Source organism: Pleurodeles waltl, chromosome 12 (genome assembly GCF_031143425.1).
Source record: "Pleurodeles waltl isolate 20211129_DDA chromosome 12, aPleWal1.hap1.20221129, whole genome shotgun sequence".
NCBI lineage: Eukaryota > Metazoa > Chordata > Amphibia > Caudata > Salamandridae > Pleurodeles > Pleurodeles waltl.
This window is the reverse complement of record NC_090451.1, coordinates 388246694-388274572: the sequence shown is the minus strand read 5'-3', so window position 1 is coordinate 388274572 and position 27879 is coordinate 388246694. Positions and strand designations below refer to the sequence as shown.

Genomic DNA, 27879 nt, shown 5'->3' with positions numbered 1-27879 from the left:
GCCGCAAGCTGCTGCCATCCCTCAGGCAGGTTTCTGCCCTCCTACTACTTGATCAGCGTACTTCTCCTGCGGTGAGACCCTTCTCCAGTTGTGCTACTTGGGCTCCTCTGTGACTCCTGATTCCTCTTCAAGTGGGTCTCCCTTGGGGGCTGCCTTTTCTTCTGTGGACTCTCTGCCTTGGGTTGAGTCCTTCTGGAACTTGCTAGCCACCGGCAGCTCCACTATTGCTTCATCACGACTTCTGCCTTTGCCAAGGTTTGTTGGTGGCTTTTCCATGCCACTGACCGACTGCAGTCTGGCATGGGACATCGACTACATCCTCCATGAACTCTTATCTGTCCCTAGGGCTGCATTGCTGAACGTCTTCGTCCTACCGCAGACCACCTCCTGCAACCACAGACTGGTGGGTAGTGGCTCCAGCCACCCCCGGACATTCCTGCGACTTCTGCACTTAGTCCCCTTCTTCCACAGGTCTTCCTCTTCAGGAATCCACCACTGGTTTCTAGCAGTCTTGTCTGGGTGTTGCATATCTTCTTTTTAGTCCTTTTGGGTGGAAACTTGAAGGCAGGGAGGAACCCTAACAAAAGTCTGCTTCTGGGCCTGATCCTCCAGGATGACCAGGACCATGCTGGTAGCCAGGAGGAGGAGGATGAAGATGCAGACACTAGCCCCCCAGTGTTGGAAAGACAGGATCTGGACACTGAGGAGGGTCAACAGGGGCCCTCAGAGGATCATAGAGTCCCTAATAACCCCCCTAGCCCAGCTGGGAGCACTTCAGGTAGTGGGAGGGGAAGCCATACCAGTAGGTCCCCCTTTGTGCCCAGAACGTTAGTTGGGAGGGTAACTAAGAATAGGGACAGATCCTCCTCTGCACCCTCCCGAAGGCAGATAGTCCCTGAAGCAGGTGGAGCCCTCTTACCAATTTGGCTAGACTGTTGCAGTATCTTCGCACCTCCATTGACAGCAGGGAAGCCCTCGTCATTGGGCGTGGCTGCACCAATAATGCTGCCAGAATGTAGTTAAAGAGGTACATCTCCCTTACTCCCAGCGGCCCCCTCTCCAGCTAACAGGATTGTCCCTCAATGTGGCACTCTCCTCCTCAAATGCACTGTGCAATGGAGGACAGGGACGCAGCTGACTCACTCAAAGTATGTCTTGGCAAAATGGGGCAACACAGTACCCTGGGACCTGGGTGAGCAAATAGTATAGCAACAAACAATAATGGTAAGAGTACTTATCAACTTCCATGCGCAGTGGTTGAACCACTAAAACCCTCTGAATCAATGAGGCTCATTTAGTATAGTATCCAATTTATTAGGAAAACTCAAATTAAACAACTTAAAGTATGGTAATATATTAGGTGCTCCTATATGGTGACGACAGAGTGCAAGTGAGTTATGTGTTAGTAAAGTGCATCAGTGCTATTTACATGACAATAAAAACAAAATGTGGCTAAAAGTCCTGTAGTCTTAAACCAGACTAGGCTGTATGTTATCGATATCAATGAAGGGTGCTTCCTACATGAATTCTTTGTCCTGACGATGACTCTTTTGAATGAATTTTGTTGTTTTAGGGTCGAAATGCCAACATAAAATTTGAATGTAGATTGGATTTTGAAAAGTGCTAGTAGGTTCTGAACACCTACACAAAGGGTGTTCAAAGGAGACTACAGGATTTTTAGCCACCTTTTGTTATTATTGTCATGTAAATAGCAACATAACTTTCTAATGTGTGCCTAAAGCAGTAACCCACTGTGTTATGTACCTAAAATACTGTTCTTTGCATGATACATGTTCTTTGCAGCAGGCATATTAACCATCTGCGCTAATTTCGATGAGTCAAAACTGCCACTAAACAAAACTCCATCTCTCTCTAGCAGGTACATTAATCACCAGTTATTTTGACACTTTTATTTTGGCATGAAAGCTGCTGGATGTCCAAGGAACTTTGCAGTGCTTTTAAAACTGCTGTACAAATGAAGCAATAAATATAAAAACAGTCAGAAATGCCTTCTTAACCTAGGCCTGCGGAACCCCTGGGAATGTGTCATAGACCCCTGGGGGTCCATGGACCACAGGTTGGGAACCACTGATTTAAAGGATTCAGAAAACGATCTAAAGCAGGGGTCTCCAACAGGTCGATCCTAAGCTACCAGTAGCTTCCAGGGATCCCCTGACTAGATCGCACATGAAAATTAACTGTCAGGTAGGTTAGAAATCTCTGGCTGTCCACATGCTAAGGCAGCAATTTAAACCACAGTGCACTACTGTCTGTGCGGCTTCAGGAAGCTGAAAGAGCATGTCCAAGCAGCCCACTCTTTTTAGATTTCTTTGCTATTTCTCTCTTTCTTCTTCTCCTTTCTGTTTTTTTCCCTATGTTTCGTAGGATCCTTCTTTTTTCTTTGGCTTCTTTCTCTCTCCATTTTTTTCTCCCTCATTTTTCACCTTATCTTCTCTGTTCTGTTTCATTCTCTTCTTTCTCTCCTTTATCTTCCTTTATTTGCTTCAATTCCTCTTCCTCTGTCTTTCTTTCTCTATTTCTTACTGTTTGTATTTATCTTTTTTCTTTCCTTTTTCTCTACTTCTCTCCTTTCTGTTTCTTTGTTACTTTATTTCTCACGTCATTCCCTCCTTCTTTCTTTTCTTACCTTTTCCTCTGTTTCTCTTTCTTCCATTCTTTCTGGTTTCTGTTCTTTACTTTTATTTTTTATTTTCTTTATCACCTTTTTCTTTCTTCCTCTTTTTCCATTGCTTCCTCCTTTCTTTTTCCCCACTTTCTTTTCCCCTTTTACTCTAATTACTCTAATTTTCATTTTCATGCACTATCCCCTTTGTTATTTTGCTTTTTCCTTCTTTCAGGCATTTCTTTCTCTCTTATTTTGTTTCTTTCATTTATTCTTTTTCCTTTTTTTCCGTTTCTCCTTTTATTCTGCCTTCATTTTTGTTTAGATTCCCTTGTTTCCCTTTCTGTGCTTTGTTTTCCCCCTTTTTTCTTATCATTCTTTTTTCTTAGTTTGCTTTCTCTTGTGCATTTTACTCTTTCTGTCACTGTTGCTTCTATTTCACTAATTTTCACCTTTCTTGCTATCCTTTTTCTTTTATTTGCCCTATTAACTTTCACGTTCCATGCTCTCCCACGCTCTTCCTTCAGCCCCTCTCTCTCCTTGTCTTTTTCTCTACGACCGTTTCCCTTTTTTTCGAATTACTTTTCTCTTCTGGCCTTCTTTCCTTATTCTGTCTTTTTTATTTGTGTTTTCCCGTTTCTGTCCTTCTATCATTACCTCTTCTTTTCTCACCTCCTTTGTGTCTTCCTCACCTTTTCTTTCTTGTTTCTCCCTCTTTCATCTTATTTCTTCTTCTACCTTCTTCTAGCCCATTTTTATATCTTAATTTTTTTCGGTCTTCTTTTCTTTTCTTTCTTCCCTTTTTAAAGAGTGCTTGGATTGTTTAAAGCAGTCTCTTCATACATTAATTTGTGTATCACTGTTGTTTGATTGTCGTACAGTGTGGCTGTCACTGCAGAGATATGTTTACTTCAAGATAACTATGAGGTCTGCCTGGATCCTAACTCTCAAACTGAGAGCAGTGTCATTTTATGTATTTAATGCCAACGAGAATGCAAGTTTGAGTTAGCTTCTCACCTCTCAAAGGTTTTTCATAAACAAGAACAAGGGGACACAAGTGATCTTCGGCAACCGTCAGGTGGCTCAGGTGGCATTAATGCTGATGCTCACTGGAGCAGGGCTGGGGTACTCTAGGATTGGTACTTTACTTGGACTTTATGTACGCTTATCTGACACCCATATATTAAGTGGTAGCTTAATGTTTGTCCTGCTTAGAAATGTGATGGCTGCGCCATAGTAATTTGATCCATTTTATGTTTTTGTTTGGGAAAAAAGTCCATATTTCTTTCTATTTATTTTGGCTCATAAATTGTCAGTCTTGGGGAAAGCAAGACCTTGTAGCTCATGGTCATGGGAGGACTGCCCAGTCCGTTTTAGCCGACTGGCTGGCTAGTGTGAGTAATGAGGACAGAGGCATTGTTGTGAGGATAATGTCTTGCAGACGGTAAGTCCTACTACAATAAGTCTGTTTGATCAACCTTATATCTTTTTCTGCTGGTGAAGACCTGGGTGCAAGCCAAGTTAGCAAAGCTCTATTATAGCAAGTCACAGCTCCTGTCATAAGAGTTACTACTACAGGATTGAGAAAAGATGTGAGTATCTAGCCAGTTTTAAATGGAATCATCTAATTTAGTTTTCTCAGATCATTACATACTGAAAATAGATCTACCACTTTTACCTGATGTGTAGATCTGTTATCTCTTCTATTGTATTGAAATATGATTACTTTAATGTACTCTACATAAATCTTAATCTCTGATAACATATATTTTGCCAATCAAGTTATCATTTTGTTATCAAAACAGGATATATTGAGCACACCATTTCAGTATTAAGGAACCGGTGCTGGCTTCCAACTGAATACATATATTGCATTAAGACACTGGTCATTGCTCAAAAAGCAAGGCTTGAGCTGTAAAAAAGGCAGTTTCTCCACCAGTGCCCAAATTGCCTTCATCGGTCTATAGAAGCCCATTTGTTCTTGCTGCATTTTGCATGGAATATGAAAGGCCAAATTAAGTGAAAAACCAATGCAGCAAAATATTGGATTACATTTTGTTATGTTGTCCATAAAGTGAACAATCACCTGCTTTTTAGAGAGCAGTTAAAACAAGTATGTTGTGAAAACACTTTAGAAAATAAACATTATCTATTAGTCTGTGTGTGTGTGTGTGTGTGTGTGTGTGTGTGTGTATATATATATATATATATATATATATATATATATAATTTTTTTTTTTTTTTTTAATCTTTTATAGTTCGTTATCTCAAGTAACTATAACTCGTGCCCTAAGGTAACTACAAGTTGCGCCCGCACAATGCACGTTTTTTTCGTAAAATATTTTACTGCAAATACTTCATCGGTATTATCAATGATATTATCGAAGATGTCATGAGTGCCGTAATTTGTGGGGTAATTAGCAGTGTTTGGCAAGGGCGTGAGTTACAGTTACCTTAGGGCATGAGTTATAGTTACTTGAGATTACTCGAACTATAACAGGTGAATTTCTATGGTTTTCTACGTTTAAAATGTGAGAAATGTGAGCCAAACTAAAATTTCCTTGTAACCATTGTTTTTTAAAGTGAATTTTAATGTTTTGTTTTTTTTTATTCTGTTTCCTAACTATAATGTCCCTGTAACGTTTTTTTTTTTTCAGTTTCTATTTTTTTTAATGTACAGTAATTTTCATTGCTATACATTAATCCAACCATTGCCGTGTACGGCCTTTGGCCATGCGCAGCGGAGGTTGGCTGCCACGCCTGGCCTGCGACAAGGCCCTGATGTCAACCCCCCCTATAAGCACCCAACCTTGCGCCATGCACTGCCTTCGGCCTTGTGAGGAGGGGGTTGCCAGCAAGGCCTGGCCTGCGGGTAGACCCTGAGGCCAACCACTTTAACTGCCCACATTGCTCATGACCCTTTGGAGGTACACAGTGGGAGCTGGCTGTGTCCTGTCTCTCTGGGTGTGAGAATAGTTGTGAGAAAAGGCTTCTTTTTGACACGTTTTGCCCCCAATTTTGCCTGGTATGTGATGTGTATACTATTATTATATATAATAGTATAAACCACAGGGGGTAACCCTGCCAAACCCAAGAGGGGCTCGGTAGAAACTATTGTCAACTAACTACATTGCCCACTCTTGGACTAAATATAAACTAGAAAACACTAAATCGTACATGCAGCAGCAAACAATATATATTTAAATAAACTGCTTTTATTTACATACAAAATTTATAAAACATATTTACCTAGAAATAGAAATACTCCTATCAAAAAGTTTTTATAAGAAGGACAGAACGAGTGTCAGAAGAAATAGTGCTCGTGTTTCAAAAGAAAAGACAAGGAAACCCAATCTCACACCTAACCAAAAAACAGAGAATTAAAGAACAGCCGTCGAATATATATATATATATATATATATATATATATATATATAATCCCCAATAAAGTCCTTCATTTATCCTATAAACCAAAACGAAAACAAACACATCCAGGCTCAATCATCATCGTCGACGTTTCGACCCCTGGCTCTTGGGCTAGTTCCGGGCTCACATACGGGTCTTCATCAGGACTAAAAAAGAGATAGGGGACCACTACAAATAATCCAAACAAAAATAATTAATATAAACATAATCCAAATCTAACAAACATAATGCTGCTGCATAACTACATATAAACATACTTACACTTGCTATAATGTGAATTCCTAAGGCCATACTCTTCCTCACTTAAACTCCACAACACCTTTATATCTATAACAAACAAACAGTACCTCTGTAACAAAAAAACCTTTTCATTTTAATGAGTATATTTTTCTGCATATCATGACAAAATTTCTTACCCCAAATATATGGGGATATCCTTTCTTCACATTCACACCAGCTCTTCAAAAAATGAAACCTTAAAAACACACCAAACACCACTATTAAAAACAACAAACCCATCCATACAAGAAGTATCTATTTTGTTTTTAGGCAAATATAATTTCAAGCATCTATATCTCTATGCATCAATCAAGTTACTTGATTCCTATTCATTCATACAAGGTCAACAAGGCACCATTAACAGTTTGTAAGAAAATTGTTTATATCTAAAGCTATATAGGTAAATATACATTAGTGATAGACTAGAGTCATCAGACCCATTCAGTTGCCCGTTTCTGCCTCTGCTACTATACAATAGACATTGCCCTTTTCCTGTTAGCTGTGGCTATTACTTCCTCAACCCCTTCCATATACTAGTACTTGCTAAATGGGGTGCCTCACATTCCCACCCACCCAACACAAAGCTAATATTCAGCTTTGTTTTGACCCCCAACCTTCCGCCTTCCCATCAAACTCCGTGCTCTGAAGCCAGTAGAAACTTCAGATTATGTCTTGGGATGCTAGGCATCCTGGATAAAGTTTCAAGCTTTTATGCCTTACTCGTTGTTCAATCAGGTGGCAATCGGGGCATATGTTGTCGGGTGTCAGGTTGAAGTGTATTCAGAAGGAACATTTTTTGTCAAAGCTTTTGCAGGGCCTTTCCCTTAACAATATCGGGCGAAACAGCGCACGAGCCACAACGCTCACACCAAATATAGGGGTAAAAGGCAGCTTTAATAGAACAGGTCTGGCAAGCAATAGACCTTGGCATTAAGCCTTACAATACTAACCCCATACTCACTAAAACAATGGCACTTCCTAAACCCCAACCCCACCCTCACCCTCTAATAAAACTTACCCCTCAGCAATTCCCTTTCCCATCCCCACCTTGAACCGACAAATCCAGTACCCATCTGCTCTACTGTCCACCTCATGTAGTTACCCTGTGGAGAAGTGTGGCACAATGTTTAGAGAGACAGACCCTCATTTAGAGATCTGGCCCGGGACCAGGGTTCAATTCCAGCCTCGGCAGGTCTTGGGCTCAATTTCCTTGGACCAGATAATTCTCGCCTCAGTGCCTAATCTAATTAAAGGGTCCCACTCTGTAACTCTGGGCAATAGCTTGCTTAATCTCCACAATGGCCCTGACAGCGCTTGGATGCCTGGCTTCACCCTGGGGCTGTCCAGGAGTGGCCTCCTCACAGGGAAAAGCCAGGAGGGGTTCCACAGCGGTATGCGTACAGCTCCTTGAGACCCCAACAGGTGAGTAGTGCGCTATACAAGGGCGAAGTTTACAGTTTTTCTTTTTTTTTTACCCTTGCCCTTCCCTCCCTTTGGTCCTGCTCAAAAACCACCTCTCTTATTTGTGCATCCGTACCCCTCCCCACAATAAATGTCTCTAAAATCTGCCTACACCAAACCTGCCTACCAGCAGCAACTAAATAACAAATATTAAATTGATCTGCCCTATTAAAACAATGAAATAAAAACTACCATAGGAAACTACTTCCAACAATACCGAACTAAATCCAATAGAACAAATATCCTCAAACCAAATAAAATGGGGGAGGGCTCAAAACTAACCACACCCTTATTCCTGGGTGTGACAGTAGCCAAAGAGGCTGCCCACACCCTGCCCACTACTTATAAACCCACCCCTAAACCACCCTCCACCCAATAACTTTCCCCCACCGTGGTAGATTGTACCACCGATGCCCGATCAGCCCCAGGGGAGATCGAGCAAGCCCTTATTCCCCCCAAAGCACCCATTAGGTTCAGGGCTACATTATAAGGCAACAGCAAGGCCTTTTATCCTGTAGTAACATGGCACAGAGGGTTTCCCTTTGTTCCTTTTTTGGCGGTGGTTCTGGAAAGTGAACTCCACTGCACTATCGCCTCTTAAGTATCGTCCTACTTTCATCGAGGATTGGTGTGGTCTCATTGGCATGTCTCCTTTAGTATGGGCTGAGCTGGAAGTTGTGGTATGTGGTGTGCGCGTCTCCTAACTCTCGTGACGGGCAAATCAAATGGGGGATGTGCCGTAAACAATGGAAGGTTGCTTCTGGGCACGGCTGTGATGTATGGGACTGCCGCTCTTTCCTGCGCCTCATTGCTGCTTCAACACCTATGTTCCTGGCTCTGCTGGTAGATGAGCAGGGGCCATTTTGGAACATTGTTTCAGGAACTGACTATCTCTACTAGCTTAGGGAACACCACCTAATTGTGTAATGAATAAGTGTGTGGCTTTCACTCAAAAGCTTTGAGTCCAAATCTCAGTATCGTCAGTTGAAATTACAGAGGGTGGGATTAGACCAATTTCTGAATTTTACCAGGGTGTTTAATAAATTGCCTGCATTCAGTATTTTGTTTTTTTTGGATGTAGATAAAACACAGTACTTTTCCTTCTTTTCCAATAACTTACAAAAATGAAAATATTGGCACTGGGTTGTTGAAGTCGTCTGTTCAATTTTAAGAAAATATGTATATGTTCAAGCCTTATTGTGAACATCAATATTAAGGGCTCCTTAGAAGCATTTAAGTGTAGGATTTTCTCAGTGGACTGTCTTTTGTACTACATTATGGATCACAGAAGACATTCCTCTAAAAAGTGTTAGTGTTCTAAGGTGGATAATGAAGGCAGAAAAAGATATAGGGATGAGTCTCGTGCTCCTTGCCCTCTTCCATCTAATCCTGTTTTTCCTGACAAACAAAACACTTGAGTTCCTTATCAGAAGCTCTACAAACAAAAAAAATAAACTTCAAATCGTTATTCTCCCAAGTCCCCTAAATCCTTTGTCTTCTCCACCAGCATAGCACGTTATTCTGGTTCATCCTGACCTTCAGCTATATCCTTCAGGAAAATGCCAAATCCTTTGCATGACCCGATGCCTAATAGCACTGCTGATTCCACTCCACTAATGAGCAATTTTTTGTGGTCTGTATCTCTGGGACCTTGAAGGAAACCCAGAGCTAAGAGGAAAAGGGGGTGTGGAAGAGAGAAAGACACTCATACCAGCAGGCTGGTTGGCTGAAGACCTGGAGTGAATTCTCTGTTTACAGGTGGTGCATTGTCCCACATTCGCTACACTATGTCTGTAGGAATACAGCAAGCCAGAAGTAAGGTAAGTACCACCAGACATAAAATAATGTATATAAACACCAGGGAGAAAAGGCAGCCAGAGCAGAGGAGTTCCACTTAAACTAGCCCCTAGACAAACCTGGAAACATGCCTGAGGAACTACAGCTGATTGAACTATGCCACTTTGGGGAGATGCTGAAGAGTGCTGAGATGCCAAGCAAGACTGCAGGAAAGGATTCATGGTAATGTACAACTCAAAGCTGGTTTGAGAAAATTAACCATTGTAGTCAAAGAGGGGTGGGGGAACTGAAGAACAGAGGAGAAGAAAAAGAAAGGTGAAGGAATAAGCGTGCATGGGAACTAATATGAAAGTGAGAGAGAGTTGCAACAACTTCTCTTGCTAGGCACGTTCTGTCTGGTGTCATGAGTCTTTATTGAGCTCTGCCTTTTATGACCTGGAAGTGTCTGCATGGACTATCAGTCTTGTTGTTGCTGGTCAGCATGCAGCTAGAAAAGCCCTGGAATTGCCTTTTCTGCATGAGTTTACTTTCCACTGTCGCATTCTAAGTGTCCTCTATTTATAAAGTTTGATCGGCCTTTGAGCAGTTCTTAGAGATCTGAAAGTAAGGGAGACAGAGAGCAACCATCAGCTGTTAAAATTGATCCAACGTGGGCCAACTTGGCAGGAAAATCATCAGTTATTTTAGATGTTTCAATAGCACATATGCTGGATCGCAAAGTGGAGGCATTTTCGAAGAAGAGTTTTACAAGCTAGAATTTTGCAATGAGCGGCTAGCTATGTGGGGTATGCATCTAAGTCATTCTTGAAGTACTTCCAGTCTAAACCAGCAGTCATACAGGAGGGTATGGATTGTTCTGAATTGTTTTCAGACAGGAAATGCAAACACAATTCCTGTTAGATATGTCTTCCGACATTCCTTAACCTTTAGCTTTTTCTCCTGTTTCTAATATTGCTTCCGACAGCCATATTTACCTTAGAGAATGGAAGGTGAAAGGAGCCAAGTATTCTGGACTATTATGCATTACTTTTTTGGTAACGGCTTGTTTGAGTAGCTACTTGTGATGTTTTTCTCAGCTTTTAAAGACCTGAGGAATGCCCACTTGAACAAGACCCAACTTAAAATATCAGTCTTTTCATGTAGACCATTTAAGCAGCAGTGCCAAAGGGACTTCATTTTCTAGGGTGGAAAAATAGGTTCAATCAATCTTTCCATTTCAGAGTAAAGAACTCTTGTCCTTTTCCTCTGGAACCCAAGAAGTAACCATGTTTATGCCAGCACCTCAGTAGGGAGATCACCTTTTTTACGTTCATCAAGTATGGCAAGATGTGTCAGATGCTTGGATGCAGGGAATTGTGAGGCAAGGTTATGCATTGGAATATGAAGAAGTCCTTTTAGGTTCAAGCCTAGTACTTTTAGGTTATGTTCAGGATCCAATCAAGTTCAAAGCATCGCCAAGGATATTTAAAGAACTGTTGACAGAGTGTAAACTGTTCTGTTCCAAAACCACAGGAAGGAAAATGTTTCTATTCCAGTGACTTCTTGATGTAGAAATCATTGGGATACTTCAAGTTCATAATAAATCTAAAGAGAATCAATTCCATAAGAAAGTTAACTTCAAGATGGAAACATTACAACAGATAATTCCTTTCATATCTACGTCAAAATGGACAACCGCATTGGATCTTCGGTGCACTTACCGCCACATCTCGGTTTTCCCACTACAAAACAAATAACTGAGATTATTTGTGAAGAGTCACCATTTGTGGTTTCAAGTGCTCCTCTCCAACTTATTTGGTTCCAACTTGAGATCTGGAGTTTGTTGGGCCCAGATACGTATTCGGGATATGTAGGCCTTCCACAGCTGAGGGTTCTCAGACAGCACCAGCTTCTGCCCAATCTGGAGAGGCAAAGAAGTCTTCTGCAAGGTAATGACTCAGAATAAAAAACACGTCTGAGGAGGCTAGATTGTAATTGTAATACGTTATTTGTAGAGAACTGCATTAATATCTTGTTTGTATCTCTTATGTCTCCATGTAGGCATCAAGTGTCTTTGTGGCACTCACCTATACTTGGATCTGCAGGTTGGGCACCTTCTCAGTCATTGGGATCCATTCTCAGAAGATCTGGAAGAACTGATTACTCCAATGAAAACTATTTGGGGGAAATTACAGTGGTGAGTGATTCCCTGGAATCTCTGCAGTGGACTTTTGTTTTCTTTACCCCCCTTTGCTAATACTGACGTCTGATATGAGCAACATTGGTTGGGGAGCCAAGCTGGAGGATCAGACAGTCCAGTGGAAATGGGTTCTGGGAAAGAGAGAATCTGGAAGGAGATGAAGACACTATATTATGTTCTTTGCTTTTCCCATTGTTTACACAATCAGATGGTATGGGTGAGGACAGGCATGTTTGGAACTCCTCAAATATATATTTTCGCCAGTTCAAAGAACACTGTTCTACAAAGGTTTCTGTCCAGGTTTCAGGAGGTAGATTGTTGAAGAGTAAATCTGTTAACAATGACCACCTCTCCTATATGCGTTTCTTTGCTTGCCTTTGAAAAACAGACTTTTAGTCTGTTCTTCGGAACGAGATGGCAGATCTGGTATGGGTAGCAGCTCTTTGGCTGAGGATGAGTTGGTTCCCATTACTCAGAACTATGACCAAAATGCCAGGATGGATCTTTTCCAGTAGGTCTTTTCAAATAGATCTTAAAAACATTGGGTAGATGTATTAAGACTGATGGTGTGTGTTGCCGACTGGATCTCCCCGAGGTGAGATACAAGGCAGGTCTGCTAGAGGTTCAGCTGCACCACGAGCAGAAGAGTGTGGAGCATCTATCACAGTTATCTGTAGAGCAGCTACATAGTCCACTCCATCTACTTTCATCTCACATTAGTTTGGCCGTGGGAGACATTAACTCAATGGAACCGGGATTTAGAGTGTTAACTGCTGCTATTTCCTTTCTGGGAATCAAGTTAAAAATTCTGCTTTGGAACATCCTCATTTACTAAGTAGTAGTATGAGAAAGTGGGTTGAGGAGGTAAGGATTTGATTACTTACTAGTAATCTTTATTACTCAGAAATCACTTTTCTCATATCAAAATGTGCACACCTCCCTCTTTTGCCCTTGTGCATCCTTGATTCTTTAGGATTTGGGATAGCAAGAATGTGGAGGGTCTTCTGTACAATTATGCGAGGTAAGGGGAAGGCCGCTCTGGGGAAGGTAGGGTAGGAGGTCAAAAGCTTATTTTGATTGCGTTCTGCTGGATCACATTTTGCCTGGATAGGAGGTGTGACACCTCATTTAGTAAGTGTTAGTACAAAAAAAGGTATTCACCGTAATGAAGATTACCAGTAAGTAACCGAGTCATGATGAAACGTTTTGTCGTAATCAAAGGAAAACAAGAGTCTTTTGCTTTAGTCATGGTCATTGTGGGTGAGATACTAAAGTTCTATTCAGTCTAGGTCAGAGAACAGTCATTTTCATTTTAGATCAGAGTCGTATTATATGTGGATCCACTGAGTGAACACAAAGGGCAAGAATTATATTTGCCTCCTGAGAGAGGTGTTCTGCCTTAAATCCACATAGCCTAAACGTTCAGATTATTTAGTAACTATCTGAGTAAGAACATTTAAAATTGAGACAGATATACACCCTGGTAATGGACACTTTGAAAATGTTTCATTGCTACGGCTCATTTACCAAAGACAGATCTGTGGTTCTCAAAGTGAAGGGTTGGGCATTAAAGACTGTTGGTCTATGGGCACTTAGGGGGTCATTTTGACCTTGGCGGACAGCGGAGGCCGTCCGCCAAGGTACCGCCGCTGAATGACCGCACCGCGGTCAAAAGACCGCGGCGGCCATTCAGACATTTCCTCTGGGCCGGCGGGCGCTCTCCAAAAGAGCGCCCGCCGGCCCAGAGGAAATGCCCCTGCAACGAGGACGCCGGCTCAGAATTGAGCCGGCGTAATTGCAGGGGTGCGACGGGTGCAGTTGCACCCGTCGCGTATTTCAGTGTCTGCTTAGCAGACACTGAAATACTTTGCGGGACCCTCTTACGGGGGCCCCTGCAGTGCCCATGCCATGGGCATGGGCACTGCAGGGGGCCCCGCGGCACCCCCTACCGCCATCCTGTTCCTGGCGGGAGACCCGCCAGGAACAGGATGGCGGTAGGGGGTGTCAGAATCCCCATGGCTGCGGAGCGCGCTCCGCAGCCATGGAGGATTCACAAGGGCAGTGGTAAACCGGCGGGAGACCGCCGGTTTACCCTTTCTGGCCGCGGCTGAACCGCCGCGGTCAGAATGCCCTCGGGAGCACCGCCAGCCTGTTGGCGGTGCTCCCGTGGTCGGTGACCCTGGCGGTCACCGGCCGCCAGGGTCAGAATGACCCCCTTAGTCTCCTTCTCGGTGCCTGCAAAATGTAGAAAGCGGGCACAAACGGTGTTTACTCCTGCTTTTCCACATTGCTCCTGTTGTGGATTTCACTCAAATTGCTCTGAGAACCGGGTTATTGCAAGGGACGTTTCCTCTAGGTGTTACCTGGGGAAGTTGTATGTGGAAAAAATGTGGTGCTAGGGATTGGCGATCCCACACCATTGTCAAAGCCTGTGTATGCACATTCCGCCCCCCTCCCTCCGACCCCCTCATATGGAGAGAAACTTGTAACCAGGTACACAACTGACCTAATGCCGGGATTTAGGATTCACTTAATGTAAACAACATCCAACAAAACTCAGAAACCCTTGGCATGACGTTGAATTTAATGTATGAGTGTTGCTGATGAGTCATTCCTCATCTCATATTTGGGTAGGGGCCTGCTTTATTCTATTTTTAGTCAGATGAATATCTGTTGACAGCAATTTCAGTAGAGTTTTTAGAGAAATTGAAGGGTGTGTAAAATATGATAGTCGATTCACATAGATAAAAAAAGCTGTCGCTGGCTCCATTGCAGATTACTTTCCGTATACATTGTAGTGATATTCCATTATTTTTATATTATTCTATCGTTTATGTGGTTTCATATATCCTCATAGCCATTTGTATAAAAAATATAACACTACTAAAATACATATTTGTTTTAGCCTTCTATCAATTATCTTTGCTTAGGGAGTTTTAGGGCAGCTCTTCATGATAAATATTATTTTTGATTGACGTTTGGATGCTGATGGAACTTTAGACGAATTCATTCATTATTCACTTTTGTTTTTTATTTATTTTTAGGAGCTGCAGTGGGAGGGTTACTTGGTTCCTGGATTACGAGAGGCCAGTTCGAGCCATTACCTAAAGTCATTAGGGCAATGACTGAATGTGATAAGGAGAAACTATATGACGAGATTTCATCCCTTATTGGGGGTTTGACCTGGGCCGATGCACCACAGTTGATTTCACTCGTGATGAGAGATCAAACTCTTAAGGAGTCTGTGACTACAGCGCTTATAAATTTTATGAAAAAGGAGTTTAAGGCTCGAATAAAATATGAAACCTAATCATGTGCATAGGACATTTGGTGAAAGACTCAGTTCTTCAGAACTTCATGAAATCCCGATGAACAATAACATTTCTGATTTATAGTTGTGTATAATTTCAATAAACAGTGAAAATCCAATTCACGTAGCTGAAATGTGGTTTCTTTCAAAATTACCTTGTGGCAACAAATAAGCAGTCACGGCTTGCTGACCTTTAAATGGGCAGGTGCACCAGGTGGGGGTGCAGGAACATTTAATAATTAAAAGAATGAATAAAAAGTTACCTCCTCCGTTGCCGCCGCGCCGCTCCTCCGTCGCCCCAGGCTGCAGGCACAGGCTCCCAGCCTGCTCTGCAGCCAATCCTGACACTGCTTAAAGCAGCGTTAGGATTGTCTGGGAGCACCCAGCCAGTGTGCTCCCAGGCAGACTGGGAGCCTGTGCAGGCTCTTTCCAGCCTGGCAGCACAGTGCCAGGTTGGAGAGAGCCTACTGTGCATGTGTGTTTGGCCGGCCCGAGACAGTCGGTCAAACATACATGTGCTCTGAGGGGAGTGCTCAGTGCACTCCTCAAGTGTTCGTCACCACAAATGCCCCGCCCCCTGTCAAGAAAACAATAATAAACAGTTTAAGGTTTTGCAGCTGCTGCTGCTTGCAGAGGGGGAAGGGGGGAAGGGAGGGGGACCCTCCTCTGTCCTAATGCTGCAAACAAACCCTGAAGAATCTAATTTATGTCCATATATCACATTGTCTAGTGGGAAGTGTATCTAGTTCACAAATTGAGAGCATTATTATTTCAGATCCCTCAACAGTTCCATGTCTACAGGACCAAAATCAAGCTTGATGAAACTGGTGACAATGAAACCTCTACATTAAACTGGTTTCCACACATTTTTCACCCTGAATGGCAACCAGTTTGATGATGAATGTGGTGTATTTATTTGATGGTTTTTGTTAAGCACTACTAAACGCTATATAGAACACTCCGAACACTTCGGGAGCAGCGATCTAGAAATATCTTAATGAAGTCACTGGGATAAAAATGGTGGCAAAGCCTTGTGTTGGAAGTTGTCTAGAGCTCAATTTTTAAGGTGCACGGATGTTAGGCATCGGAATGTATTTTTCAGCAAAAAATCCCAAACCCAATTTGATTTTCCCTTCCGAACCTTTTGTCTTTCGTTTTTCAAGGGGTTCCCTCCCCCTCTGTATCCCCCCCCCCCCCCCCATTGCTGCTTTTAGCTGGCAACCCTTTCTCCCGGTTGCGTGTTATTTACTTTCTTTTAAAGGCAGGATTGACACTGTAACTCCTCTTAGAAATCCTTTATTTTATCCCCTTTACATTCCTTCCTCCTCTGACCCACCTATAGCTACTACATCCCACCACCTATCCCCAATCCTACTTTGCCAATGAGGACCTTGCTCTTCCTGTCCACCACCACCTTCTCATCTTTTTACTTATCTTTTATGTTTTCTACTCATTTTCTTCTGTGGGCATATTCTTTCTTTCCATCTTTCACTTATCTTTCCTTCTGAGTCACAGTAGACATGGAAAAAAGACTACCCTTTTTACATCTTGCCTTTCTTAAAAATATATTTTTTTACAGTTCTTTACACCTTGCCTTTATAAAATATATATTTTTAAAATTCGTTATATTCTATGTTTTTAATTTGTATCCGATCTAGTGTTCTAATCTGAGTCTGGTGTATTATTCCCCACAATTATTTGATTTTCATGGACACGTACCTTCCTTATAAATGCTGTTACCCGAAATAGTTTTGTCAACCTGGCTTCTTCATGATGTCTTTCTCCATTTAGGTGTTAATCACTATGAGGGACGGTCCCCTCCTGAGATTATATCAAGTCCCAATTCTCAATTAGAAAGCAGGAACGTGCAGTCATGGGGCCTGATCTAGAGTGGATGTAATGGAAAAATCATCTGATTTCTGGAGACAGCAACACATTTGTATGGAATTGCACTGATGAAATGTCCTCCACTATGCTCTTCCTATGACGTAGTAAATGTGTACTGGGGGATTTTACACTGTATTTTACATCTCCTCCAGATGTTGGAGGAGGGGTTTTCATTACCATTCAACTACATATCGCATCCTTCATCCACTGCTTTACTTGAGAAGTAACTGGTAGATATCTCAAGAAGTGCATACAAGACTTTTGGAAAGGAAAATGCAAGGTATATTGGAATGTAGTGTGACAGTGAATTAAGTCAGTGATCAGACATAGTGTTAGGTTTATTTCCTCCAAGAGAACATCTTCTCAGACTAATTAGTTAAAAGATATAGAAAATGAGTCATGATAAAACAAGTCCACTTTGAACAAAAATCCCCAGAAAATGTTCACTGCTCAGAAATGTGATGGCTCTGAAGTAGAAACTAACTGAGTTTTTTTTATGCCAGACTTTATTGATTTAGAATCATGGATTCTCAGAGGTAAGGCAGTACTAAGGGCTTGTGTCATAAGCTAGAAAGGAGGGAAGCCTGATCAGTTTTAGCCATCTGGCTGGCAAGGGACAGGGGATTGGTTGGGGTGGTGATGTCATGCAGACGATTGCGAGCTGTAAGGTTTGCTATTGAAGGTCTGCTTGTAAAGCACATCACCACCACAAAGCACCTTATTGCTATTACTATCTAGAATTACAGATGAATAACAGTGAATTATGGGGATGTTTTTAATTCAGGGGTTCTGACTGATGTCAAACAGAAGCTCAAGTTGTCTGTGATGACACCATCTATAATTTTGTTATGTATTGCCCAAAAATTATCTGCCCCTGCCTTCAGCTACTGTGCAGGGACAGAGAATAATGGGAGATATATATCATGCCCTCTCCTCCTTACACAATGTGAAAAATAAATATCCTTAACCAAAACGCACTACCTTCTCTGCCTTCCTCCTCATGCAGATGTATTCTCAGCTTTTAGTCAATGCATACAAGTAATGCTGCTTGTTATCAAGTATTGAGATGTAGTAGCAAGGAGTCATGACTTTCAGAAACTGGAATGATCAATAGAATTTCTCTTAGCCATAAATAACTTGTTTATTGATAACTACTGCGTGTGCTTTGTATTTATTGAGTCTGAACACTGAAGGATGTTACAATGACAGATGGCAAAAGTTTTCAATCCAACGCAGTCTCCCTCTTCAGGCAGCACAAAATCTGTGGATGCTATTTGATTAAACATATATTACTTTTTTAACTGGTGTACCCTACTTGGTTTTTCAGTTTCTTTCCTTATGCCGAATGTAGCTCAAAGGTCATTGTTTTACTCTATAAGAGTTCACTTTTATCTAAAGAAAAGCAAATCTATGCTTGTTTCTTTTTTAAAGTACACTGAGACCTGGCTAAGCAGAGGTGCACACTATAAAAATGGGAAATAAGTAAATACAAATCAGAAGCAAATAAATGTTTCTTGGCTCACTCAGTTATAAAGCCCGCGCTTCTGTTCCCTCCCTGTATTTCACACCCAAACCTTTCTTTGGTTGCAGATAGCAAAAGACAATTCTGTATGCAACAACTAAACTCTGTTTATTTTCTAAGCATTTGTGAAAGTAATTGTAAATTGTAACTATATTGTAATTATATAGCGCTTACTACCGCTGTAGGTGACACATGCACATTGTAGGTACTCAGTGGTGGAACAGTGGACGAGGGACGGGACGTAGTGGGCTGGTGGGGTACAATGGACTAATAGCAAGTTGAAGTGATGAGGGAAAGAAGCGGCAGACGAGCCAGCACTGCAGAGAATAGACCAGGGAAGAGTGAGTAAAGGTAGTTCTTGAAATTGCTCCTGAATTGTGGCAGATTCGAGTTGCTTACTGAGTCCTTCAGAATTTGTGCTTGCATAGTAAAACTATATCTGCAGTACGTTGGCTCTGGAATTTCAGTACTGCAAACAAGGTCACCTTCAAAGATCTTGAATGATTGTGCTGGTGTGAACCTGCTGATCAGTAGCCACATGTATTTAATGTATTTTTCCTTCGCAAAGGCTCTGTTGTGCACACTGACAGATTTGCAAGGGGAAAAGCACAAAACTGCAACGTATCAGGGTACGTTTGAGAATCACAGGGGTCACAAAGCAAGCCCTCGTAAATCACAAGGAATTAGGTGCCGGCTGAGGGGCATATCCATGGTTTGTGGTCACTTTGTTGGTCACAATTTATCTAAAGGGTACTGAGTGCCCTTGTACGTTGGTAACTATTTACAAAATTGAAAAACTTTACGTACAGCTGTGATTGTACAAATCGCATCTATGTGCATCTCCAAAGCAGGCAGTGGTCCCCTGGACATGCATTTCCAGTGTCCTTTTCATGATCTGCTGCTTTTTTGAAAGAGCTGCAGGGGCCCTTAATAGGGTAATACTAAAGTGTATCAAAGGTCCTTCCCCTACATGAACTACAATCTCCAAAACGTATACAGTTCCTTCCACACCCCCATCTTTGCATTTGCAGGCATTTTCAAAGAGTCAGAAAAATGATCCTACCTCATGAATATTAATGAAGTTAAATGTGTTTGTGAAACTTCCCTTTGCCCTGTGCCAGATTTTAGCTTTTGTATTTTTCTTAGGCACCTTAGGTGCAATGAGTGTGTCTAGACTTGGATTCCAAGCTCACTGTGCCATTGGACTCAAGCCAATCTCAGTGATAAATGGTCATGGGTTGCTTGTGTTCCCATTTGGATGAGGCATGGCTGGCAGTTTGGGATTGGCTGTTATTTTTTTAGTAGAACTGAGTCTGATTTGCATATGGCTGCCTTTTGTGTGAAGCAGCATAGTGAGCAAAAAAGGATAGACTGAAATTTGGGTTGATTAAATACTAGTGTGTGAGATTAATTGAAGTATTCCAACAATCACTTTTTTGTTTTCTAAGATTGATACAGCTGGCACGGCACAAAGATGTGGCGAAGTCACATTTCATATGCCGTACCAACACAGTGCTCCTATGGGACCCAACTATTGACACATCTAGTTCCTGTTTCGTAAGTAAACACATCATGATTTGTATTCACTGTGGATCCACTGAGTAAACATAATGGGTAAGAACATTATGTTCTTATTCTACTACATAGCAATGCTTTTCTGCACAAGAAGCATTTTGTATAAATCCATGTGCCTGTAGTTTTGGTTGAAAAGTTGTGTATTCTTTGAGCAGGAGAACTTGACGCAGACGCCCTGGTGTAGGACACTGTACTGCTCGGGACATGGCCAAGATATGTTTTTAGGGTCGCGCATGCGTATCGCAGCGGGAAGCTTTAGTTAGTAGAAAAGGGCTCGGAGCCCTGTCGTCGTCACGTCAGTGTTTTTCATTGGTTCATGGGCTTGCCTATTCAAATCTGCTTGCTTTCATTATTCGAAGGCATGCATACGTCATGCCTTTTCCGGTGGCTAGCCCTCCTCGAGCGCATTGACCAAGTACAGAAAACATACGAGGCTCTCTGTTTTCTGTCTGGCTCGTGGACTACTTTTTCTCCATTTTTCCTAGCGCGATTTCGCATGGCAGAAGTAGAGAGCTTTACAAAGTGAATTGCACTTTTTATCTTTTGTTTGCAGCGTGATCTTGCTTGGTATCTGTTGTTCGCAGCGCGATCTCGCTTGTTTTAAATAAGTCACCATGATGAAATAAGCCATTAGCATTCATGCGTGTGGGGGGCATGGCTCAATCAGAAATTCTTATCTTATCAACATCATTTCTGGGATAGATGCTGCTGTTTTCTTTGCTATCACTGTCTCCCTGAATAAACAATTGTCCTCGGCTGTCACCGTAACCCCTATCGTTAAGTGCTTCCTGTTATTACATATCCCGCATGTATTACTGCCTAAATGCGACTTTGGACTGAGCAGTAGTTCCCAAAAATGAGTTCACATGACTATAAAAGTTTAACAAAGAATCATGGTTGCGACGAGAGTGTGGTCTAGATGGAGAGAGACAACGCCTTTCCCATTCCCACTTCACGAAAGTGACAATTCAGTGTAAACGCCTGGGAGTGCATCGTTTAACATTTCTCCAGAATAAATATTAAGCCCAGATAGGCTTTGATATGAAAATCATTTACTGCAAATTGCCTTATTTTGATTCACAGCCGGGCTCAGTCTAGTGTGCGGCGCTGCCGCTAATTGGTGGCTGCAGGACTGAAGCAAAGGACACGTAAACGTTTCACGGAAGAGATTAGTGTCTTGCCTCAGATCACGGGCGCTTTGCGGGGATCAACGGGCAACCTACATGCTGCAGGCCCCGCCCCCAGCGCGAGGCTCCTGACAGTCAGGTGGCCCGCTACCTGCACCCATTTTGCGGTGCATTATCCAGCTGCCGGTCTCCCCCACGCAGTTCCGTGTGTTCTCCATGTGACGGCACAGTGGCAGGCCCTGGTGAGGAGCCCAGCGAGGCCAGCCAGCTTTACGTTCTCTATTGCGTGCGCACATGCTGTTTGTCGTGAAGGCTGTAGGTTCTGAACCGCGTTACTTTGTTTTTCTTTGTTTGGGACATGTGCAAAGATGTCTGAGCTGCATGATTGCCTTTTCAATCACAGCTGCACAAGGCAAAATCATGCCCTGCCAGTCAAAGATTTTTTTTAACTCGGACGCCATGTTTATAGAATACAAAGTGAATCTAACTGGCCACATGGTTTCACCTGCCTTCATTTCACAGACTGCTGGCACTTTTTTTTATTATTTCAAAAATTACGTTCCTCAAAACGTTTCCTTTGACAATTCCAGCTACCATTATTCGTAATTGTGAACATGTATCCAGCAACGCTACATCTTCACACCTGTTGCTTTGAATGAATATACCAGGTGTATACATAATTTATGATGGAAATAAATTCTGATGGCGAGCCTTAGATCCTGTTACTTCTTAATAAATGGTTTGGGTGAACGTGTCATAATTGCATTCAGTTAAAATACAGAGCTACTCACTTTAACTCATAGCTGTTGTGCTATGTGTCCAATTTAAACCTGTGCTGCACAGCTGACAAGGTCTGACAGCTGCAAGGACAGAGGAACCTCCTTCCTTCAGTAGAAGCCACTTCCATTTATAATGGTCGAGCCCGCAAAGCCCTCTGTCCCTGTTGTAATCTCTCTGTGGGCTTTTAACCACAACCATGTCATGCCCATCAGTTTAGTTGGTTCGTGGGCTTGCCTTTTAAAATTTGCTTGATTTCATTAGTGAAAGGCATGCATACATCATGCCTTTTCCGGCGATTAGCCCTTCTCAAGAGCACCGGCCAACTACTGAAAACATAAGAGGCGCCATGCTTTCCATGTGGTTTCTGAACTACTTTTTCTCTTTATTTCGTAGGCAGTGCGATCTTGCAGGGCAGTAGTCGAGCACTTTGCATGACATCAACCCTGTTACATGGATAATTGCACTTTTGCCGGGTCCATGGATAATTGCACTTTTGCTGGTTAAATGGTTAATTTCACTTTTGCCGATAAGTTTCACTGTGAGCGAACTTCTTTATCCCTTTGTGTGTCTACTGTGCGCTCATGGCGGCCGTTTTCGCTTACGTGAAACTGTTTTACTTTTCATTTTCCGTTTGTGTGGCAAGAAAAGTCCGGTTAGGAGTTTACAATGCTAATAGCTCTAACTCGAGCAAATGCGAGACCCATTGCATTGCAAATGCTTGTTATATATGTTAATGCCTCTCGTAACCCTTTGTAACTTTTATAAAATGAAACTACTATTAAATTACAGCTTATTTTTGCTTGAGGTTTGTTGGGTTCTCCCTCCATTGTTAACCCGGATGTTTTAAGGAAGCCTTAAATGAATATTCTCACCGCAGCAGCTGTTATTTTCTCGACGTGTGGCTTCAAAGATAAACCAAAAGTCCATGCACCATGTCAGGATAAAAACAGAAGAAACGCGGATGGAAAAACTTGCGTTTTTATAAGTGCTAAACTGTGACAATAGAGTGTAGTTTGCACCTAAGGAATTATAATTCTAGTGAAGAAATAGCATGAATTTTGTCTGAATATTGAGTACCAGAATATTGTGATACCGTAATATTATAGCTAAATTATCAAGGACCAATATATCGAAAGTTAACTGCTTAGAGGGACCTTTACTTTTCTAAACTCCAAATTATTTATATATATATATTAGACCTACTGGTGGTCACCAGTTTATAGTTAGGACCTAGTTTCCCCACGAGGAGTATTTCTTATTTTGCCAATAACTTTGGTGTGGGTTGTTGATGAATCCTCACAAATTTTTAAAAACTAGTTTGCCACTCACTTCAGCTGCAGTTTTGAAAGCTTCAGGGTTCCTCGTCAAGCAAGGCCAAGAAAAAGAGGGCTTTCTAAAACATGTTTTCCCAATGCAATTAACCTTAGAACTTCAGCAGTTCTAGTTATCTCAAGAAACTATAACTCATGCCCTAAGCAAGCTATAACTTGTGCCCCCGCCATGTACAGTTTTCAGATCAATAATGTTAGTGTAAATGTTGCAATGATATCAATGATCTCATATAAGATGCAATTATTGATTAGATACGTGGTGTAATTAACAGCGCATGGCGAGAGCATGTGTAATAGTAACCTTAGGGCACAAGTTATAGTTTCTTGAGATCAAACTATAACTTATGAACTTCTGAATACAGGAACGTTTTATTTAGGAAATAAAATTAAGAAAATCATAGAAATTCACTTAAAAAAAACAAATGTTACAGGGACATTATAGTTAGGTTCCCATTTTAAACATACAAAACCATAGAAATTCAGCAGTTATAGTTGGGTAACGATAACTTGTGCACCCGCCATGCACAATTTTTTAATGAATAATTTTACATCAAGGCCCATATTTATACTTTTTGACGCTAAACTGCGCTAACGCAGTTTAGCGTCAAAAAGTTTTGCGCCGGCTAACGCCATTCTGAAGCGCCATGCGGGCGCCGTAATTATTGAATGGCGTTAGCCGGCGCAAGCAGACCGGCGCTGCCTGGTGTGCGCGAGAAAAACCACGTACACCAGGCAGCGCCGGCGTAGGGGGAAAATGGCGCATGGGCGTCTTAAAATGGGGCAAGTCAGGTTACGTCGAAAAAATCATCGTAACCCGACTTGCGCCATTTATTTTCGACGCCCATCCCCCATCAACATGACTCCTATCATTGTAAAGATAGGAGTCATGCCCCCTTGCCCAATGGCCATGCCCAGGGGACTTCTGTCCCCTGGGCATGGTCATTGGGCATAGTGGCATGTAGGGGGGCACAAATCAGGCCCCCCTATGCCAAAAAAAATTATTAAAAAAAAAAATACTTACCTGAACTTACCTGAATGTCCCTGGGGTGGGTCCCTCCAGCCTTGGGTGTCCTCCTGGGGTGGGCAAGGGTGGCAGGGGGGGTCCCTGGGGGCAGGGGAGGGCACTCTGGGCTCATTTTGAGCCCACTTGTCCCTTAACGCCATGCCTGACCCAGGCGTTAAAAAGCGGCGCAAATGCGCCGTTTTTAGCCACGCCCACTCCCGGGCGTCTCTTTTGCCCGGGAGTATAAATACCACGTAAAGGCCTGGGAGTAATTTTTTAGACGGGAACGCCTCCCTTGCATATCATTAACGCAAGGAAGGGGTTCACGCTAAAAAATGACGCACATTCCGGGAACTTTGGCGCTATACGCCTCTAACGCTATAGTATAAATATGGCGTTAGTTGGCGTTAGTTTAGCGTCGAATTTGCGTCGAAAAAAACGACGCAAATTCGGCGCAAACGGAGTATAAATACGGCCCCAAATGTTACAGAGATATTATCAATGATGTTATAAAAGATGTCAGGAGTTATGTAGTAACTGGGGTAAGTAGCAGTGCATGGTGAGGGGGCGAGCTATAATTACCCTAGGACACGAGTTCTAGTTACTTGAAATAACTATAACAGCTGAATTTCTATGGTTTTGTGCATGTAAAATCTGAATATAACTATAACTTCCCTGAAACCTCTGGTTTTGTAGTGAATTTCCAGTTCTTAAAAAAATGTTAAGCAAGATGCCTATCACAATACACAGTGGGGGGTGTTGGACTCAGGGCCTGGCCTGGCATTGTGCTTACCCTACCCAAGCTTGCTGATCCTGCCCCGCCTCCTCCTTGCCATCCATTGTCCAAGTCAATGCCCCCCATTACAGCCCTGTGTGGTAGTTGTTCTGCCACTGCCCTTCCCGCCACCCCTGAGCAGTTAGCTTGCTGCCCCATCCATCTCCGCCCTACCCTCTGTTGTCCGAGTCCATGCACCAGCCCCCTTCCTCCTGCCCTGCATGGTCCGATGTGCTGCCACTGCCCCCTTCCTCCTGCCCTGCATGGTCCAATGTGCTGCCACTGCCCCCTTCCTCCTTTCATGGTCTGTTAAGGTGCAGCTGTCCCTCCTGTCTGCCGGGATGGTCAGCTTGCCGCCCTTGCCTCTTTCCCCAATACTCTTCGTTGTGCATGTACATGGCCCTGACCGCTCCCTATTGCTTTCTATGGCCCATTGTGCTGCACTGCTGTCCTGCTTCCCTATGTGGTGTATTGTGTTGCTGTAACCCCTGACCCTTGCTGTGTAAGGTCAGTTTGGTGCCTCTGTCCTTCTCCCTCCTGCCCTCTGTTATTTGAGTCCATGTCCCTACCCTATTCTTCCTGCCCTCCGTGTTCCAATGTACTATACTTGTCAACATTTTAAATTTTGTAAGAGGGAGTTTTTGAAAAATAAAACCTGGGGTATTGATTTTCCAAATTGAATTTTATTGAAAAAGAGGAGATTTTAAGCAGGAGGCAGCTAAAATAAAGCCCTTTTGGGCTTAAAAACATTAGGAATCTCCTGCCTGAATTGGGTCTGCTGGCATTATGGTTGTACTGCTGCAGCCTCTTTCTTCAGCCCTCAATGGTCTGTTATTTTGCCACGTCCTCTCTTGCCTGTCTTGCTTGGTTGGTTTGTTTCCTCTGCCCTCCATGGTTCATTATACTCCCACTGCCCCTCCTGCCTGCCCAGCATGGTCAACTTGTTGCCTCTGCACCCTCCATTCTGTCCTCAATCATCAGAGTCCGTGCCCCAGACATCTTCCTCCCCACAGTATTGTAATGTACAACTAGATTGCTAACATTCTATATTTATTACAAAAGTGTGGCACCCTGATGTCATCTTGATGTTATAAAAACTGTAATTCCTAGGGAAGTTCCTTAAGAAATTATAAAAGCAAAAGGGCCTTATTTCCATTGAAATTATGGTTAATGCTCTAAAAAACTAAAATAAGGACATGTTGTCTGAGTTCCAAAGTATAGACAAAGCACTTTTAAATTATTTGCTATCTTTATGTACCAAAATGAATGTGTGCTTGTGTAATGTAACTGATGCTCATGTAAAGCACTGCAATACCTTCGGGTTATGACTGTGCTATATGAAACTGCAAAAAAACTACAAAAGTAAGGGGCAGATTTAACAGACCCTAGTGCCTCCTTGCTTCACGTTAGCATCATTTATTTTGGCTAATATGGCCCAACGAGGCCAAAATCGCAGTACCAAATTTACAAAGTGGCGTAATGCATGCATTGTGCCACTTTGTAACCCTTTGTGCTACATTATGCCTCCGTCAATGTATGCAAAAGTTGTGCCCGTTGGGGGTGAGGAGGGCTTTGCGAGGACAGAAAATGGCACAAGGAAATCTAAGACATTTCTTTGAGTAATTCTTTTAGCACTTTTAACGCCTGCTCAGAGGAGGCATTAAAAGTAGACACACCATTGTTTACAATGGGCCTTTTGGGCTTTTCAGGATTAGCGTAAAAAGTTTACTAATCCTGCAATGCTCAGAACTAGCGTCAAAAATTCTGACGCTAGTTCCCTAACTATCGCTATGGTGCGAACATATCTTAGAAACTGCACACACATGGTGGCGTTAGGGGGTGCTAAGAGGCACAAGAAAAATAGCACTGCACTTAAACAATGACGCTAATGTGGCGCAAGGAGGCGCTAATGCCTCTTAAATCGGCCCCTAAATGTTTAAAGTTTTAGCAGTTTGATTCAATCAAGATGGCTTCAGGTGTGACACAATTATGTCATAAGTAAGATTGTTAGCACTTTAGTTGTTCTTTAGAACCCATTGGGAGGCTGCAGTAGAACAAAGGAAATCAACTGACAGGCTGTCTGCTCCTGTTGAAAGTACATGTTTTATTGAGAATGTCAGACTTCATTCTCATATGGCTGAGAAAGATAAGTGTGAATTTACAAAACGTATGCTCTCATTTTAGCTTCTGGAGCACCTTCCATCATCTCCATAGGAAAATCATGGGAAAACAGTTTTCTCCCAAACATGAGTCATGAAATCTCAGCAGGGTAAAATCACCTTAAAATACACCACAAATCCTAAAATTAGTATAGTACCATCAACAAATGATTGGATTGTAACTAACAATTGTTATCACCCTTCATGTGTTTTCTTTTTTGTGACCCTCCAAAGCTGCCATTCACTACAATGCATTTCAGTGGGGTGCTATCATATATATTGGTCCCAAGATGGCTGCCGTCACTTCCTGGTTGAAGCATCTGCAGCCAATCAGATCTCACCCTGAGATCTGTGCTTTGGCTTTGCCTAGATAAACAAATTTGGTTTTTTTTCTTTAAATATGGGTTTCTTTAAATATCTCAAAAACTACTGAACAGATTTACACTAAATAACAAAAAGCGTGATCTCTGGACCAAAAGCTAAATTTCTGCCACATTTGATGTAATTCCGTCCAGCTGTTTGGGTTACAGGCATCTAAGGAGTCTATGGAGATTAACATGGGAACACACACTTTTTTTTTTTTTTTTTTTTTTTAAACCCCCCTCCTTTTTTTTCTCAGCCTCCACTTGCCGTATCACCCAAAAC

The 27879-nt window shown here is 42.3% G+C and overlaps 1 protein-coding gene across 4 annotated transcripts in view; it reads left to right on the top strand.

Annotated features, from left to right (window-relative positions):
- C12H19orf12 (chromosome 12 C19orf12 homolog) overlaps positions 1-27879 on the top strand; it is a 172598-nt gene that overhangs the window by 143858 nt on the left and 861 nt on the right. The window contains exons 3-4 of one of the 4 annotated variants that reach the window (XM_069216745.1): positions 11627-11762; positions 14810-14949. The exons of 1 other annotated variant lie outside the window; for it this stretch is intronic. In XM_069216745.1, the coding sequence (XP_069072846.1) occupies positions 11627-11762; positions 14810-14873 (200 nt within the window). In that variant the 3' untranslated portion in view covers positions 14874-14949. Of the gene's footprint in view, positions 1-11626; positions 11763-14809; positions 15195-27879 lie in introns of those variants that run through there. 2 more of the 4 variants (XM_069216746.1, XM_069216744.1) reach the window with 2 other exon arrangements.